General features: G+C 35.1%; 1 protein-coding gene across 4 annotated transcripts in view; it reads left to right on the top strand.

Annotated features, from left to right (window-relative positions):
• The window catches only part of LOC136343808 (cholecystokinin receptor-like), a 414,493-nt gene that overhangs the window by 149,474 nt on the left and 250,820 nt on the right, over nt 1-14,199 (top strand). For all 4 annotated transcript variants that reach the window (XM_066290784.1, XM_066290782.1, XM_066290783.1 and 1 more), the window contains one exon: nt 11,234-11,399. In XM_066290784.1, coding sequence (XP_066146881.1) covers nt 11,234-11,399 — 166 coding nt within the window. The remainder of the gene's footprint in view (nt 1-11,233; nt 11,400-14,199) is intronic.

Below are 14,199 nucleotides of genomic sequence, written 5' to 3'. Positions count from 1 at the left end.
GGATGACCCGTATTAGGAGTATTCTTTGGATGCTCAAGAGCATTTGTACATACTTTTAACTGTTACTGGTTATCCCCAGATAGGGGCAGCATACAGAATAGCCGACTGGACTACCTAGTAGAGCATCTGTCTTTTTAAGGTAATCTAGCGTCGGCATTATCTTCTGAGACTGGCCCAGCTTTTTTTGAGCTACTTTGACACCTGTTTTTGACGTGTCGCATAACGCACATATTTTCTTCGTAACCAACTTGCAAATATCGAATGGATAGTTCAACCGGTACTGAAGGATCTGAATATGTTCATCGACCAATTGGCAAAGGGCTCGATTCTAGATAGGTTTCGAGGGCCATGACATACGAGGGGATCCATTACGGTTTGACCTCATTTCTCTGGTAGGGATATGCATAGAATTATTAGGAAAATTGAACGTTTCAGGTACTTAAATATTGGATATTTACTGGAAAATATATTGGAAATAGTCATATTACCGCACGCTGATTGGAAAATGCCGCTGTCATATTTTTCAACATGACAATTACATTTCATCACGATCTTGGTTGTGATATTTCACCACATTCCATGCTATTCACCAGACCTTGTGATTTCCGATTTCCAATTATTTCTATTATTACAAAATTTCCTTAATGGAAAAAATTTCAACTCTTTGGTCGAGATAAATAATTTCGTAGGAAAGTTTTTCACTGAAAAACCTACGAGAGTATAAGGTAATGAAATTTTCAAGTTGCGTGAAAGATAAAGATTGTAAAAGAATGGCGCCTGTACAGGGTGTAGTATGGAGATATTTCATAGGGTGATGAAACTTTGAAAAATAATTAAAATATGCACCATTTTCAATATAGGTGGTGGCAAAGTTTCCCATTTTTTTAATCATATTTTGCATTTTTTTCACGTAAGTCTTGAGTGAAATTTTTGAAATTTTGCATACTTATTTTTTTGAGACCCTCTACAAGAAAATGTCGGAATGGTCAGCAGTCATGTCAGTATGAAAACTAAATTATTAAAATGACTTAAACTCACCCATTGCATCCTAAATCACAGACCAGAATACGTAGACTGCATTTTTCTAGTTTGAATTGATAGATATTTTTGTGAATTCTACAAAAACGGCGAAAAATACGAAAATACTGCAGGAAGTCGTAAATCTAAAGAAAGAATTATTTGTTTAGAAAAAGAATAACTTGGTATCAGCATTCATATAGGACGGTTTAAAAAAGATACAAACATAAAATAATACATGATCCAAAAAACATAACAAAATGTATATGGCTACTGATGATTTTAATATTTTGTTGTAGAGAGTCGAATAAAAAATATATGAAAAAAATTAACTAAAATCATAAATGAAAAAGACGCAAAATATGAAAAATAATGTGAATTCTGTCATCCTTCATTTCGAAAATTGTGCGTTTTTGACCATGGGTCTATTACCATTTTTCAAGTTATTTTGCAGAGGATTATTGTCCCCTGAAATATCTCTATGATGATGTGTTACACTCTGTATAATTTAACAAATGTTTACTGAAATATAAATCTTCTCAGTTTCAGTTTTCTTTTAAAATTTGCACGAACTTTCCGGGCAACTCAATACTTCATTTGATTTTGACAATTAACAGGTTTTTTTTTTAATAATTAAAAAGGATTCATTATTTTTATCATATTATTATTATTAAGAGTTTTTAGATTAACACAAATATTAACGTTGGCCGATAGTGAATGTAATTTTTTCCGATGTGCGAAACAAACATTCGAGGATAGTCCCAGGAGTATCCGATCTTATACTAAAAGAAAAACAAATTGGAAAATATTACATTATTTCTCAACATAGTCTCCTTTGAGATTGACACATCTTTCGCAACTATGTTCTGACTTCTATACCCTCTTCATATTACGAAGCGTCGAATGTGTCAAAATGGACATCAACCTCGGAGGCCGACTTTTTATTATTGGTAAATCTCTTTCTACCCAACGATTTTTTCAAGTTTCGAAACGGAAAATAATCTAATGGGGCTAAATCTGACGAACAGGGTGGGTGAGGAAGGAGTTCGAAACCAAGTTGATTGATTTTGCCTATTGCCATAAGGGAAATGTGGACTGGTGCGTTGTTTTGATGAAATAAGATTTTCTTTTTTTGCCAAATACAGTTGCTTTTTTTTCATTCTTTCTCTCGAACACTGCATTAAATTTGTATAATATGCTCCGCTTATTGTTTTTCCTTTAAGGAGATAGCGAATAAAAATTATTTCACGTACACCCCAAAAAAGCTGACGCTATCACTTTTCCTGCAGATGGAACGGTTTTTTCCTTATTGGGGCCGATTCTCCCCTTTAAGCCCATCGTTTTGACTGCTCTTTCCTCTCAGGTGTGAATCGCTGGGTCCTTGTTTCATTCATAATTGTGAATCTACCCAAAAACTCGCCTTTATTGCTACGAAACTTTACCAAATACTCCCTTGAAACATCCTCACGGCGCTGTTTTTGTGCCATTGTGACTAATGGCGTCTTCCATCTTGTGCACAGGTTCCTCGTATCCAAATTTTTCGGCCAAAGTGCGATCTACACCATTTTTTCAAATGCGTATCACGCCCGCTCACTCGCACAATTTTAACCGACGTTCTTTCAGTTCAGTTTGGAGATTTTCCCCAAAATATCCGTAGTGGTCAAATCTGGAGTATCATTGGGTCGACCACTTCGAAGTTCATTTTGGCAGCGCGTAGAGCCGCGTTTGAACTTTGCCACCCAATATGTTACAGTTGTTAACGACTGAGCAAATTTCCGCAAAGTAAAATCTAATGCCGGTTTGATGTTCGATGGACTAAGACCTTCCAAATAAAAATATCGAATTTTGTATCGATGACCGATTTTTCCACGTCCATAAAATCTTTAAAAACGTTCACTAAAAACGGCTTCAATAAGAAACACAAGTCAATGTAGCGCCCTCGAACTTTAGACATAAGTTGTACGGTTCATATAGTTTGTTTTGTTCGTTTTTCAAATTCCCCAAAACGAACTGATATTAATTGTTCAATTAATAACAATATCGGTTAAAAAGATTATTTATTAATTAGTAGATATTAAATTAGTGGATCTAAATACAAGAATCCTTAATGACTATGAGGTGGTATGTTTTAGAATATCAGTAAAATGGGGTAAGATGTTATGTTGATTGGTCGCGATGTGTGTGTTGTGGATGTTTTGTAAGAAGTGAAGTCCTTCCCATGTGAATTCTGCAAATTTCAGGTCAGAAGCAAGGCGGGAGGGACTAATTCGTGGTACCGCAATCTGGTCTTCGTTATTCAAAAAACACATGGGGTGGGCATCTGCGTTTTTAGCATAATTGCAGAGCTGACTGAATAAATCAATCGCAGATCTTGTTAGAATTATCTAATGGTAAGAAGAAACGTGCCCTTCCGGGTCAAAAAACGGTCCAACTAATAAATTTCTGCTAAAGGCTATTAATGATATGATGAAAAGTAACAGATAAGCGTTTAACATAGTTAATACGGTCAGAAAAATTGCCATCTACAGAGTGATTCATATGTATGGAATAATATTTATATCTTTTGAAATATTGGAAATAGAAAAGAAAAAGTTTAAACAAAAGTTTTTGATCTTATTCCTTCGCATATAATGACGACCTTGAAATGTTTCTATATCCCATAGTCTCACGTCTGGAATGTCTAACATTTTTTTACAAATGGCGACCTATTATTTTTTTCTTTTTTTGGAACTGCTTACATACCACTACACAAAAATATTGGGCGGTTGCATAAGGGGAAATTTTGAAATGAGCTGCAGCAATGGTTGTAATGTTAGAATTCATTATTTTCCGTGAGCCTATGGCTAGCGGTTTCACTTTTTGCTAATTATTGAAAAATTGTTATTATTTATTAATAAAATGCAGTTAAAGTAGTACAAAATGGTGCATCTAACCGAAAAAGAACTTAACGGGAAGTGCGTGTGCCATTTAATGATATTTGTCTCAGACGACTTCCTATTACCCAATCTTCCGTGTCCAAAGTAATAAAAAAATACAGGAAGACAGGCGGTGTTCGAGATAAACTTAAGACAAGTCGATCAAAATCAGCAAATGATGGTAACAAAGCCTTAGAATTACTATTGCAAGTTGAAGACAACCCAATAGTATCTACCAGAGAACTGGAAAGGGATTATAACGTCTCTCAGACTTCAGTTTGTAGATTCCCAAAACTGGAGAAATTTCATCCGTGTAAAGTACCCATGTTGCAAGAACTTTCCGAAGATGACAGGAAATTATATTTTTGCGAACCTGTGGGTAATTTGTGTCAACAAAATCCACATTTTTCGTTCAATAGTTTGTTTTCTGGTAAAGCAACTTTTATGTTGAACGGATCAGTTAATACACATAATTGTCGATATTGGTAGAGAAATAACCTTACTGGATGATGCAAAATCACATGAAACGTCCTCAAAAGGTAAATGTCTGGGAGGCATTCTTGGTAATATCATAATTAGACCATTTTTCTTAGAAGAAATTTTAACAGCTGAGCGGTATTTAAGTCTATTGGTCTAGAATATTATTCCTGCAGTAGAAACCTTTTCTCCAGATCAAAATGACACTTGGTTTCAACAAGATGGCGCTCCTCCTCACTACGGATTAGAAGTGGGGGATTATTTAAAAAATGTGTTTCCTGACAGATGAACTAGAAGGCAAGGAGCAGTCGAATGGCCTGCTTGATCACCCGACTTAACCCCCTGCGATTTTTTTATGGGGGCACGTAAAGAACAAAGGCTATCGGGATGGACCGTTTGAATGACCTGAGGGCTCAAATAAATGATGCGTTTCGGGAGATAAGTGATGAAATGCTGGCAAATGTAACGGAAAGATTTGTGCAAAGACTCGATTTATGTATTGCACATAATGGTCAACATTCTGAGCATTTACAGTAAACTTCAATAATCGGCAAAAAATGAAATCGACAACCATATGCGCACGTAAAATAATGCATTCTAAAATCGGAAATATTATTGCATTTTATTTCAAAATTTTCCCAATGCGACCGCTGAACATTGTTATGCAGCGGCATGTAAAGAGAGATGCCCATTTAAAAAAAAGACAAAAATAATGTTTTTTTTTTGAAAAAAAAAAGTTGGACATTCCAGACGTGAGATTATGAGATATAGAAAATTTTCAAGGTCATCGTTGGATGCGAAAGAATTAGTCCCCGAAACTTTAAACGTTTTTCTTTTATCTGCAATACTTCGGAAAATATAAATATTATTCCATACGTGTGGGTCACCCTGTATGTGCCAGATCGGGCTCTTCTGGGACTATCCACCTATCTTCGCAGTATCCTCGTTCTAGACCCACAAATTGAGCAACAAGCCGCAGAGGAGAGGCAGATAGGATTATCTTCGTGCTTCATACCAATAATTTTTTAAGCAAAGCTCCGGTAGTTTCTTTTTTAATAAGATTTCTGTAACTCTCTGTTTCCTGGTTGAAATACACTCTTCCACTTGCTACCTACTTCATTATAACGAAACCTTTCGAAACTTTCCTACATTTGTATTTCCTACCCAAAGATTTAATGTAGCTTGAACAAAATCCCATTTTGCGTTCAAAGACATAAAATGGGCTTTCTGGCAGGCATATACATCTATAAGGAATCTAAAGTAATTTCACTTTCTTTGTGAGGAATGTAAGGGAGGAAATTCGATTTAAATTTAGACGTTGCAAATTATTTGACTTGTCGCCGGTTTAATCTAATACTGGAAAGTGATATGCTTGAGTGGCAATTGTGTACACATAGTTACATTTCAGCTGATGTAATTAAGTTTCCACTTACATGAGAATTTATGGCAACTATGTAGAGGTTTGTGATCAACGATAATGGGGTTGTAAACCTAAGTTAAGAAGGAGTTTTATGCCATTTTCCCACACGTGCGTTTTAACGGGATAAAGTTAGAAACCCCCAAAGGTTTTTCTTCAACCAGCCCGGTTACATGGCCGTAAAGCTTCCTTGAGGTGAGATGCAAATGTTGTATTGATATTCCTGAAAGGAATAATGCATTCCACTTACGTCGCCTTCTGCCAGGGCCAATCGCATTTGGAATGATTATGCCCTAAAGGGCGATACGTTTGACATAATGCTGTGTGACTGAAAAAATCAGGAAATGGAGGAACTTAGTTATCTCCCTCCACACGTGTAGGATGGATTTGGAGCACATCACCAAAGTTGACGTTTAATTTGTAACTTTTATAAATGATAACAATAAGGGGATTGTATGAGTTCCGAATTAATATGCCTCCGATGTTTTGGCGGAGATAAAGGGGATATTTGATAAAACCACGTTTCCACAGGCACATTAGGATTAATTTACTTCCTTGGCATTTGCAGAATCTCGCTCTTAAAATATTTTCCATTCATTGTTTTTAAAGCAAAGTTTTCAGGATAATTTGATGCACTCTCTCAAAGCGCGCCCTAAAGAAAATAAACTATCAACCCAAAAGAAAGATCGACTATTACAAAGACGTATATATTATAATCGGAAAAAGTTCTCCCCCATTGGTATCGTTGATCTTCATCGATAAAAACCCATTGACCTATCAAACCTCCTCCATTGCCGTGTTTTCTCAAAAATAACCTTATATTAATTTTAGCTGGAAAAGGGGCGCTAAGGTTTATCTCAGAGGCATGTATTATTTCTCATGTAAAATAATTAATATTTCTTCAAATCGAAAAATATAGTCGTGTCGTATTCTTCTGGAATATCAGCATGAACTTCCAGATCTCGGACTCCAAGTAGAATTCGTTGCATCTTCATTTCCTCTATGACCGTTGACTCCAATCCTCTCATTTTGAGCAATAACGCTCTACTCAAACGAACCCTTCTTGTCCGAGTTGCCTGCTCGTAAAGCATTGACAGGCAACACATGGACTCAAATTACGGACAGCTTTTACATTGTCTCTTTATAAGGACACCAATAATTCTTCCATTCACAGTGGAAGGATATGAAAGGCAAGAGGCAAAAAATTCGCAAATAAAGTGGTCCGTCCTACAAAGACTCGAAAGAGACCATCCACCGGTTAACGTGTTGAATTTTCTTTGTTTTTAATCACCCTTTGTTGTCTTGCCGATTCATAAATAATATCTTTGATTCTTCGTTAATAGGCAAATAAAGAGTGACAATTAGAAGGCCTCAAGTAAGCGTAAAAAATGTCATAGTACGCCTTTGGACAAATTCATCTGTTACCCTGTGGTCAGTTATATGTTTGATGGCAAATAGCAAATGGCTTTATTAATGCACCGCGTTTATGGCTCACTGACTACAGTTTGGTTTTTTTAATGGTCACCTGTTTGGAATGTAGTGCACACGTTGATTACTCTATTGATAGAATTAGCTTCAATCCCATAAAACCTCACGCAAATTTCAACTGTTTTTAACTATATTTTCATCTTCCTTTCCAGTTCTAGTTCCAGTAAATATGTTGATATTAAAATTTATAGTTTTTTATTCAAATATCAGTTTTCTGACATTTATTACCTTTTTCTACTCAATTATTTTACACCACGTTTTCAACTCATTCTTCTGTCCGGGTCCCTTCCTTAACACCTCGACGACTCTCTACACAATTGATCCAACCAATCAATAAACAAAATCAAGTCGATTAATAAAATTTTGACGTAGCCCCCCTAAAAAAAATTAAACGGGGTTATATCCGGAAAGCGGGCTGGCCAAGGATGTTAGAGACTTCAACAAGAAGTTATTTAAGGCCTCTTGCAAGTTCCTTTTGAGTAAAATGGTTATAAAAGAACGGACCAATTATTTGATTGCCAAATATTGATCATGGATATAGGTTGTGTGTAATCCTCAAGAAACTGGGGGTTTTCCTCGTAATTTTCCCTGTAAATTTCTTTTAAAGAAAATTCAGTTGTTTTTCACTAGACCCTCATCTAATCAAGTAATTTTAATCATCTGCGCATTTCTCTCTCTATCATTTGCAAAATATTTTTTAGCTTTCGTCGTCACCAAGTCGTAGTTCCTGACAAATTTTATTTATTATAACATTTTTGACTGATTATTTTTGGCCTCTTTGGGCAGAAACATGACAAATGACTTATTTGATAAAACCGCACCTTCTCTCATGCTTGTTGAAAGAACACATCCTATTCTTCACCCAAGTGACAACTGGTCATTGATTTTCCTACGCAAATGATCTCTAGAGTACTTATTCTTTGCAATATGAAGAGTTCGGAGATAGCAAGTAATTTCCGTGGAAATCATAATTTGATAAATGTTTCTTTCTGCTAGGAAGTTATTCGCGGTTTTAGCACAAGTGCTAGAAGTTCCACACAAGCATACTCCTTTTGTCTCTGTGCGAAACAAGTAGTAGAAATGCATCGATTCACTTTCTTATTGCTGCTTGTGTTAACCAAGCTTTTCCCGTTTCAAGAACATAAATATCTGAAACACATTTGATTTCAATCCTCTTTCTTTCCTTTAGAGATGATTAAAGGGAAGACTTTCTATCCATGGATACAAATTACCCAAAATATATGTAATGGGTGTACTTTCGTAAACAATGGAGGGAATGTAGATTCCAAAAGTACCATTGACCCATAAACAGTGCAGTGTCAGCTATGATTATTGTGAACTTAAGTAAGCACATAGAAAATCGATATCATGAACAAAACACTTTAAAGCAAGAGCACATTCAATCACTTCACTATCTTGCAAGTTGAACAGTATTGTGACGCTTTGAATTGGTCTTGCGACGGGTCTAGCTGTAGTGCCATTGTAAAAGCAAATGCTTTAATATCAGTCCTACCAACAACCAAACACTTTGTTCTTCTCTCAGAAATCCATTCAAATTTTATATTTTCCAATTCAGGCAATAATGGATATCGAGCTGATCCACGCTTACGTTTTTTGACATTTCCCCAACTCCTTTTCATTACAGAAAATTGTGAGATTTTCCTTACAATAACGGCATTTGAAGGCAAACTAACAAAAATTATTAATAATAAGCTGATACCTAGTACGTACAGTGAGCGTATCAGCATTCGCCGCCACTGATTGATGCGCTGGCTGGGAATAGGGATTTCCCGAGTAGTCCAGTTGGTGAATGTAACTAAGACGTACATACGGGGGCACATCGTTTAATATTTCTGAAGTTGTTGATAATATGGAAATTTGGCACAATACGTCAAGTTAGACATCAAGGGGATCAATTTCTGAGGTATTTGTTGTTATGTTATATTCAACCTCTTAGTTTCAGAATGCATACCTTTAAAATTTTAAATATCAACCCCTTGTTTTATGTAATTTTCGATATCCTTATGGTATTCTAGTTAGATACTATTTTTTTGTGAAAAAGTGTTTTAAATCAAAATTTAAGTAGTTTACCACACAATACGACAAAATGCTCAAAACCGATTCCAAGGTAACTATTGTCTTTAATTTCATGTTGCAATACGTATGTAAGTTTTAAGGGGGTTTCATTGTCACATCTACCTCCTAAAGGGTATGATAAAGCTAGTGAAAATTTTAATTTCCTATTTTTATTATTTTACGAACCATTGGAAATGATTTCCATTGTTTTCTAAGAACAAGTACAATCGATATTCAAACTCATCGCGAAGGTTGTGACTTGTTTGAGATGAAATAGCTTTACATTCTTGAATAATCCTTTGTCAGAGTTGTTTTATTTAGTCTGTTTGGGTTTTAAACATTACCGTCTTTCAATGGTCCGTTAGAAAAAAATCGAATGGTTTCACATCAGGACATTTAGGTGGCCATTTAATTGGTCTTTTCCTATCAATCTACTTCCCTTGATAATAATCACTAAATCATGCTCTAACTATATGTACATTATGAGATAATTGTTTTGTTGGAAGTGCACCAAACGTTCAGTTAAAGTGAGCTTTTCACCGACGTTTCTTTGATTTTCCACTTCATAAAATATAAGACGCTTTATAGCAGTATCTAATACCTTAACATAAACTTCATCATTTAAATTTCCATTTATGGAGAGAGGACCAATGATGACATCACCCAATATGTCCAGCTAAACGTTTATTTCTTCAGGACGTTGTGTATGTCCCTTTCTAACCAGGTGAGGATGAAAGTCGCTCCATTAACGGTAATTTTGTTTGCTAATATAGCCATTTATGCAGAAGATGCATTCTTCATTAAAATAGATATGTTATTAACAATAATCTTGTTACTCACACTTTCGCAAAACTCAATACGTCCGTCGGGGTAGTCATCCTCTAATTCTTGAGTAATTTGTAGCTTGTATAGAAAAAAAATTTGAACCTTCAATACTTTTCTGGCTGCTTCGCGAGACACTCAAGTTGCGTTTGCAACTTCACGAATCGACATAGGGGGATTCGTTCCAAATAGGCCAACAACTTCGATTTGATTGGCCTCATTGAGAAACCTTGCCTCATTCCTTTTTTATTGCAAATAGATCCAGTCTCTTCAAATTAAGCCATTAGCTTCCGGAGGTAACGTTAATTCCTGGATATTTGGCATTAAATGTGGCAGCCATGCTTGCAAAGCAACGGTTTTCGGGTTCATAAATGAAGATCATTTCGACGCTTTCAGCAATGGCTTAAACCATTTTAAGGAGCAGCTATAACATGAACAATAATAGTAGCAACGTAACAACAACTGTTTCATGTTTTGCTGCAATAGTATGAAAATAAACGGACGAAATTTGAATTTGGTTTTGCGTTAACTTATATTGGAATCCGTTTTGAGCGTTTCACTGTATTTTTAAGAAAATTACCTAAACTTTAACAAACATTTTTTTTTTAGAAAAAAAGATTATATTTGTCTAAAATTCCATAGAGATATCAAAAGTGATATAAAAACTGAGTATTGCTATTTAAAATTTTAAGAGTAGGCACCGTGAAGCTCGGGAGCTAAATAGAATACAACAACAAATACCTAAAGAGTTGATTCCTTTGATATTTAATTTTCCGAATTTTGCCAGTTTTTCATATTGTCAAAAGTTAGAGAAATATTAAATGCTGCTTGGTTTTAAAATATCATCATATAAATTAGAAATATTAAAAAAAAAATCATGCTAAGGCTTATTTTTAGTTCGGTCTTTTTCACGGCAGGACACGGATGTGAAGCATTAAATTAAGTGATTTAAACGGGAGAATCAAACGCCACACCGGTTGTCACTCCTAACATCAGTAAAAGACATTTTCTTTCCTTTTAGGCTCAAAACCGACGAATGCGCACAGTAACCAACTTGTTCCTGCTCAATTTAGCCGTATCGGACCTTCTACTTGGAGTCCTCTGTATGCCAGTTACTCTCATTGGCACCCTTTTAAGGGATTTTGTTTTTGGAGGAACTATGTGCAAACTTATACAGTTTTTCCAGGGTGAGTATGGAATATCAGCAGAGACACAGTACCAAATTCACAAATGACTCGTGCGAGTGAATGAGAAAGTGAATCCAGACACAACTCGTTCTCACAGTTAATTGGCAGTAGAAATTCGCATCCTTCGTTTTCAAGTTCAATGTCGTTGACAAAATTTAGAAAACATTTTCAAATTGTCTCAACTATACCGGGTGTAATTTTCAAAACTTGTCACTCGTCAGATTTCTGATATAGACGTGCAAGCTAGAGTTGAAAATGATAAAATACGTCGACCTTAGATTGGAGGAAAAACACGAAAAATAAAGAAGTTCTCACTCCCGATTGACAATATCGCAAAGTTGGTAGTCCTTTCGTTTTCTTAAATAGGGACAAGGATCAACTAATACATCATATCAAAATTTTTCAAGTTTTTTAAACAAATATGGCAAAATTTTTATTTCTTTCTTAAATTTAAGTTGAAAAAATGAGTCATTTCATAAAATTGCTAAAAGAAGAATGAATAAGAATGAACATACAATGTTAGAAGGGATTTTACTACATTTCCAACAAAATGATGTGTCTACTCATTATGGCTTACGGTTTAATAGTTTCTTAACAATCATTTTCCTGATAGATGGATTGGCAGAGAATCTACAATCCAGTGGTTAGCTTGATATCCTGATCTTACACCTCTCGACGTTTTCTTTCGGAGCTGCCTTAAAAGCGGGCTTTTAGACGACTTCTGTACAAGATTTTCAAATACTATGTACGTCGCAAAATTTTAGAAGTTTGTCATAAGATTCCACAACAGATATTTAAAAAGTGCAACGAGTTTGAAAATCGTTGGTATTGTTGCATGAAGTATAATTGAATATATTTCGAATATTTCTTGAAAAATTAAGAATTATGAAAATTTTTATTAATATAAAATTTTAAAACAATGTGTCCCTTGACCGCTGGCCTCTATTTAAAAAAAAAACGAAGGGGTTGCTACCCCTCGGATAATATTAATCGGGAGTGAGAACTTTTCCATTCCTCGTCTTCCCCCTCCATTCTAAGGTCGACATGTCTCAGCATATTTGTTTTTAGTTTGAATTTCTAGAAATCAGGGAGGTACCTCATTGTAATTTGCCTATACCATTTTTTTGTTGTTTTTCTTTTTGCGAGGAGGTGGGAATCTTCTTAAGACACCCGACTTCGAAGTGTAACCAGGTAGTGTGGAATTCGGCCGACCATTACGTCGCCCGCTTGCCCACTAAAACCGCCTCCCCCGTTCATCCCAGTATCGTTTTTTGGCATTCTTTTGAGGGATTTGCCTGTACCTACTTGAAAATGTGTGGATTATGTTAGTTTATTATTTAATAACTAATAAAAAATTGGAAAAAAATACCTCCTGACAATCAGAATTAAAACCCTTTTCACATAAGGTGACACTCGACCTATGTATTGGACCATTTTAGGCTCTAAAGTTAAATGCACCCTCGCGAAGGGTTTTGTTTTGGTGAATCTGCATTGAATGCTGAGATGAGTCCTCCTCAAAAACAAAATTAATGTGTCGTGGCCAATTTTAATATTTTGATCTTAGTTCAAAGTAAGCCGAGTGAAACATTTTCAACGATACACCCTGTACGTACGAAATAACAGAAAATGATGAATTTAGAATTTCGTAAATATTGAGTCATTTTTACGTTATCTCTTAGGAGGGCTCGCTATTTTAAAGGATCTGACCGCAGGAATTTTCTATTATAGTAGTGACGACATCTGTAGATGCTTATATCTCGGCTCAATATCTCGAAAATCAGCCAAACGACTATATGGCATTATGAAGGCTTCGAGAGTTGCAAGAGAAATTAATAATGTCTTTAGAAAATTTCAATTTCTTCGTTTCTGAGATCCCCGGGTGATACGGTTCTCGTTTTTCTTATGCAGTATGTATTTTTTCAGTAAAGGTTTTTGTATTTTTAGAAGAAATTTGAACTTCAGGGAACATCAAAAAGGGTCAGTGACATTCTTGATCTCCTATAAACTTATATATAAAACTTAGACAAAATTATGTTTTTCTGGAAAGCGGTTCGGTTTCGTAAAATCTAACAACCCACATAACGCTGAAAAACCCTCAAGACCTTAAGAGTTGAGGGATAAAGAAATTGAAGTAGCCTCCCTACTGCCTCTTTGAAGAAATTGAAATAAATGTTAAGTCCTATCTTGTTAACTTTGGTATTATACACAAGTGACTCAAAATTCATTACATTTCGTGAGCTGGAAGAAAAGTTATTTAGAAAATACCATTTTCACCATCAAATTTTGAAAAACTGTATTTTCGTAATGGTAAGTTTTTGAAAACCAATTTATAAGCATAAGTACAAATTTTTGACGAAAATTTTTCAATTCCGAGATATTGCCCACACTTTTAAAAGCACCTTGTATATACACATAGCACGTTTGAAAGTTTTCAGTGGACGATGGGGTTATTGTGAATGTAGAGGGTATTCCTTCAAGATGTGCGGATATTTCAAGGTTAAATTCTTCATGAAAACATATTGATAGTTTGTTGCATAAACTATGTTCCAAAATGTTCTGTTACGAAAATACAGGGCTGCGAAGTTTTAGAAAAAAAAATGGAAATTAATGAATTTTGGAAGTGTTTCATTGAAATTTGGTATGTAAAAATAGTTTATAATAGGGCATTAGTTGCAGTAAAAATATTCGTTTCAAAGTAAACTTATTCAAAACTATAATTTAATACGACAAATAACACGATAGCAATTTTCACACATTACAGGTGGACATCGTATTGAAATAAGAATTACAACTAACAAGA

The sequence above is a fragment of the Euwallacea fornicatus genome, chromosome 15 (assembly GCF_040115645.1).
Source record: "Euwallacea fornicatus isolate EFF26 chromosome 15, ASM4011564v1, whole genome shotgun sequence".
Lineage (NCBI taxonomy): Eukaryota > Metazoa > Arthropoda > Insecta > Coleoptera > Curculionidae > Euwallacea > Euwallacea fornicatus.
This window is presented reverse-complemented; position numbering and strand designations above follow the sequence as displayed.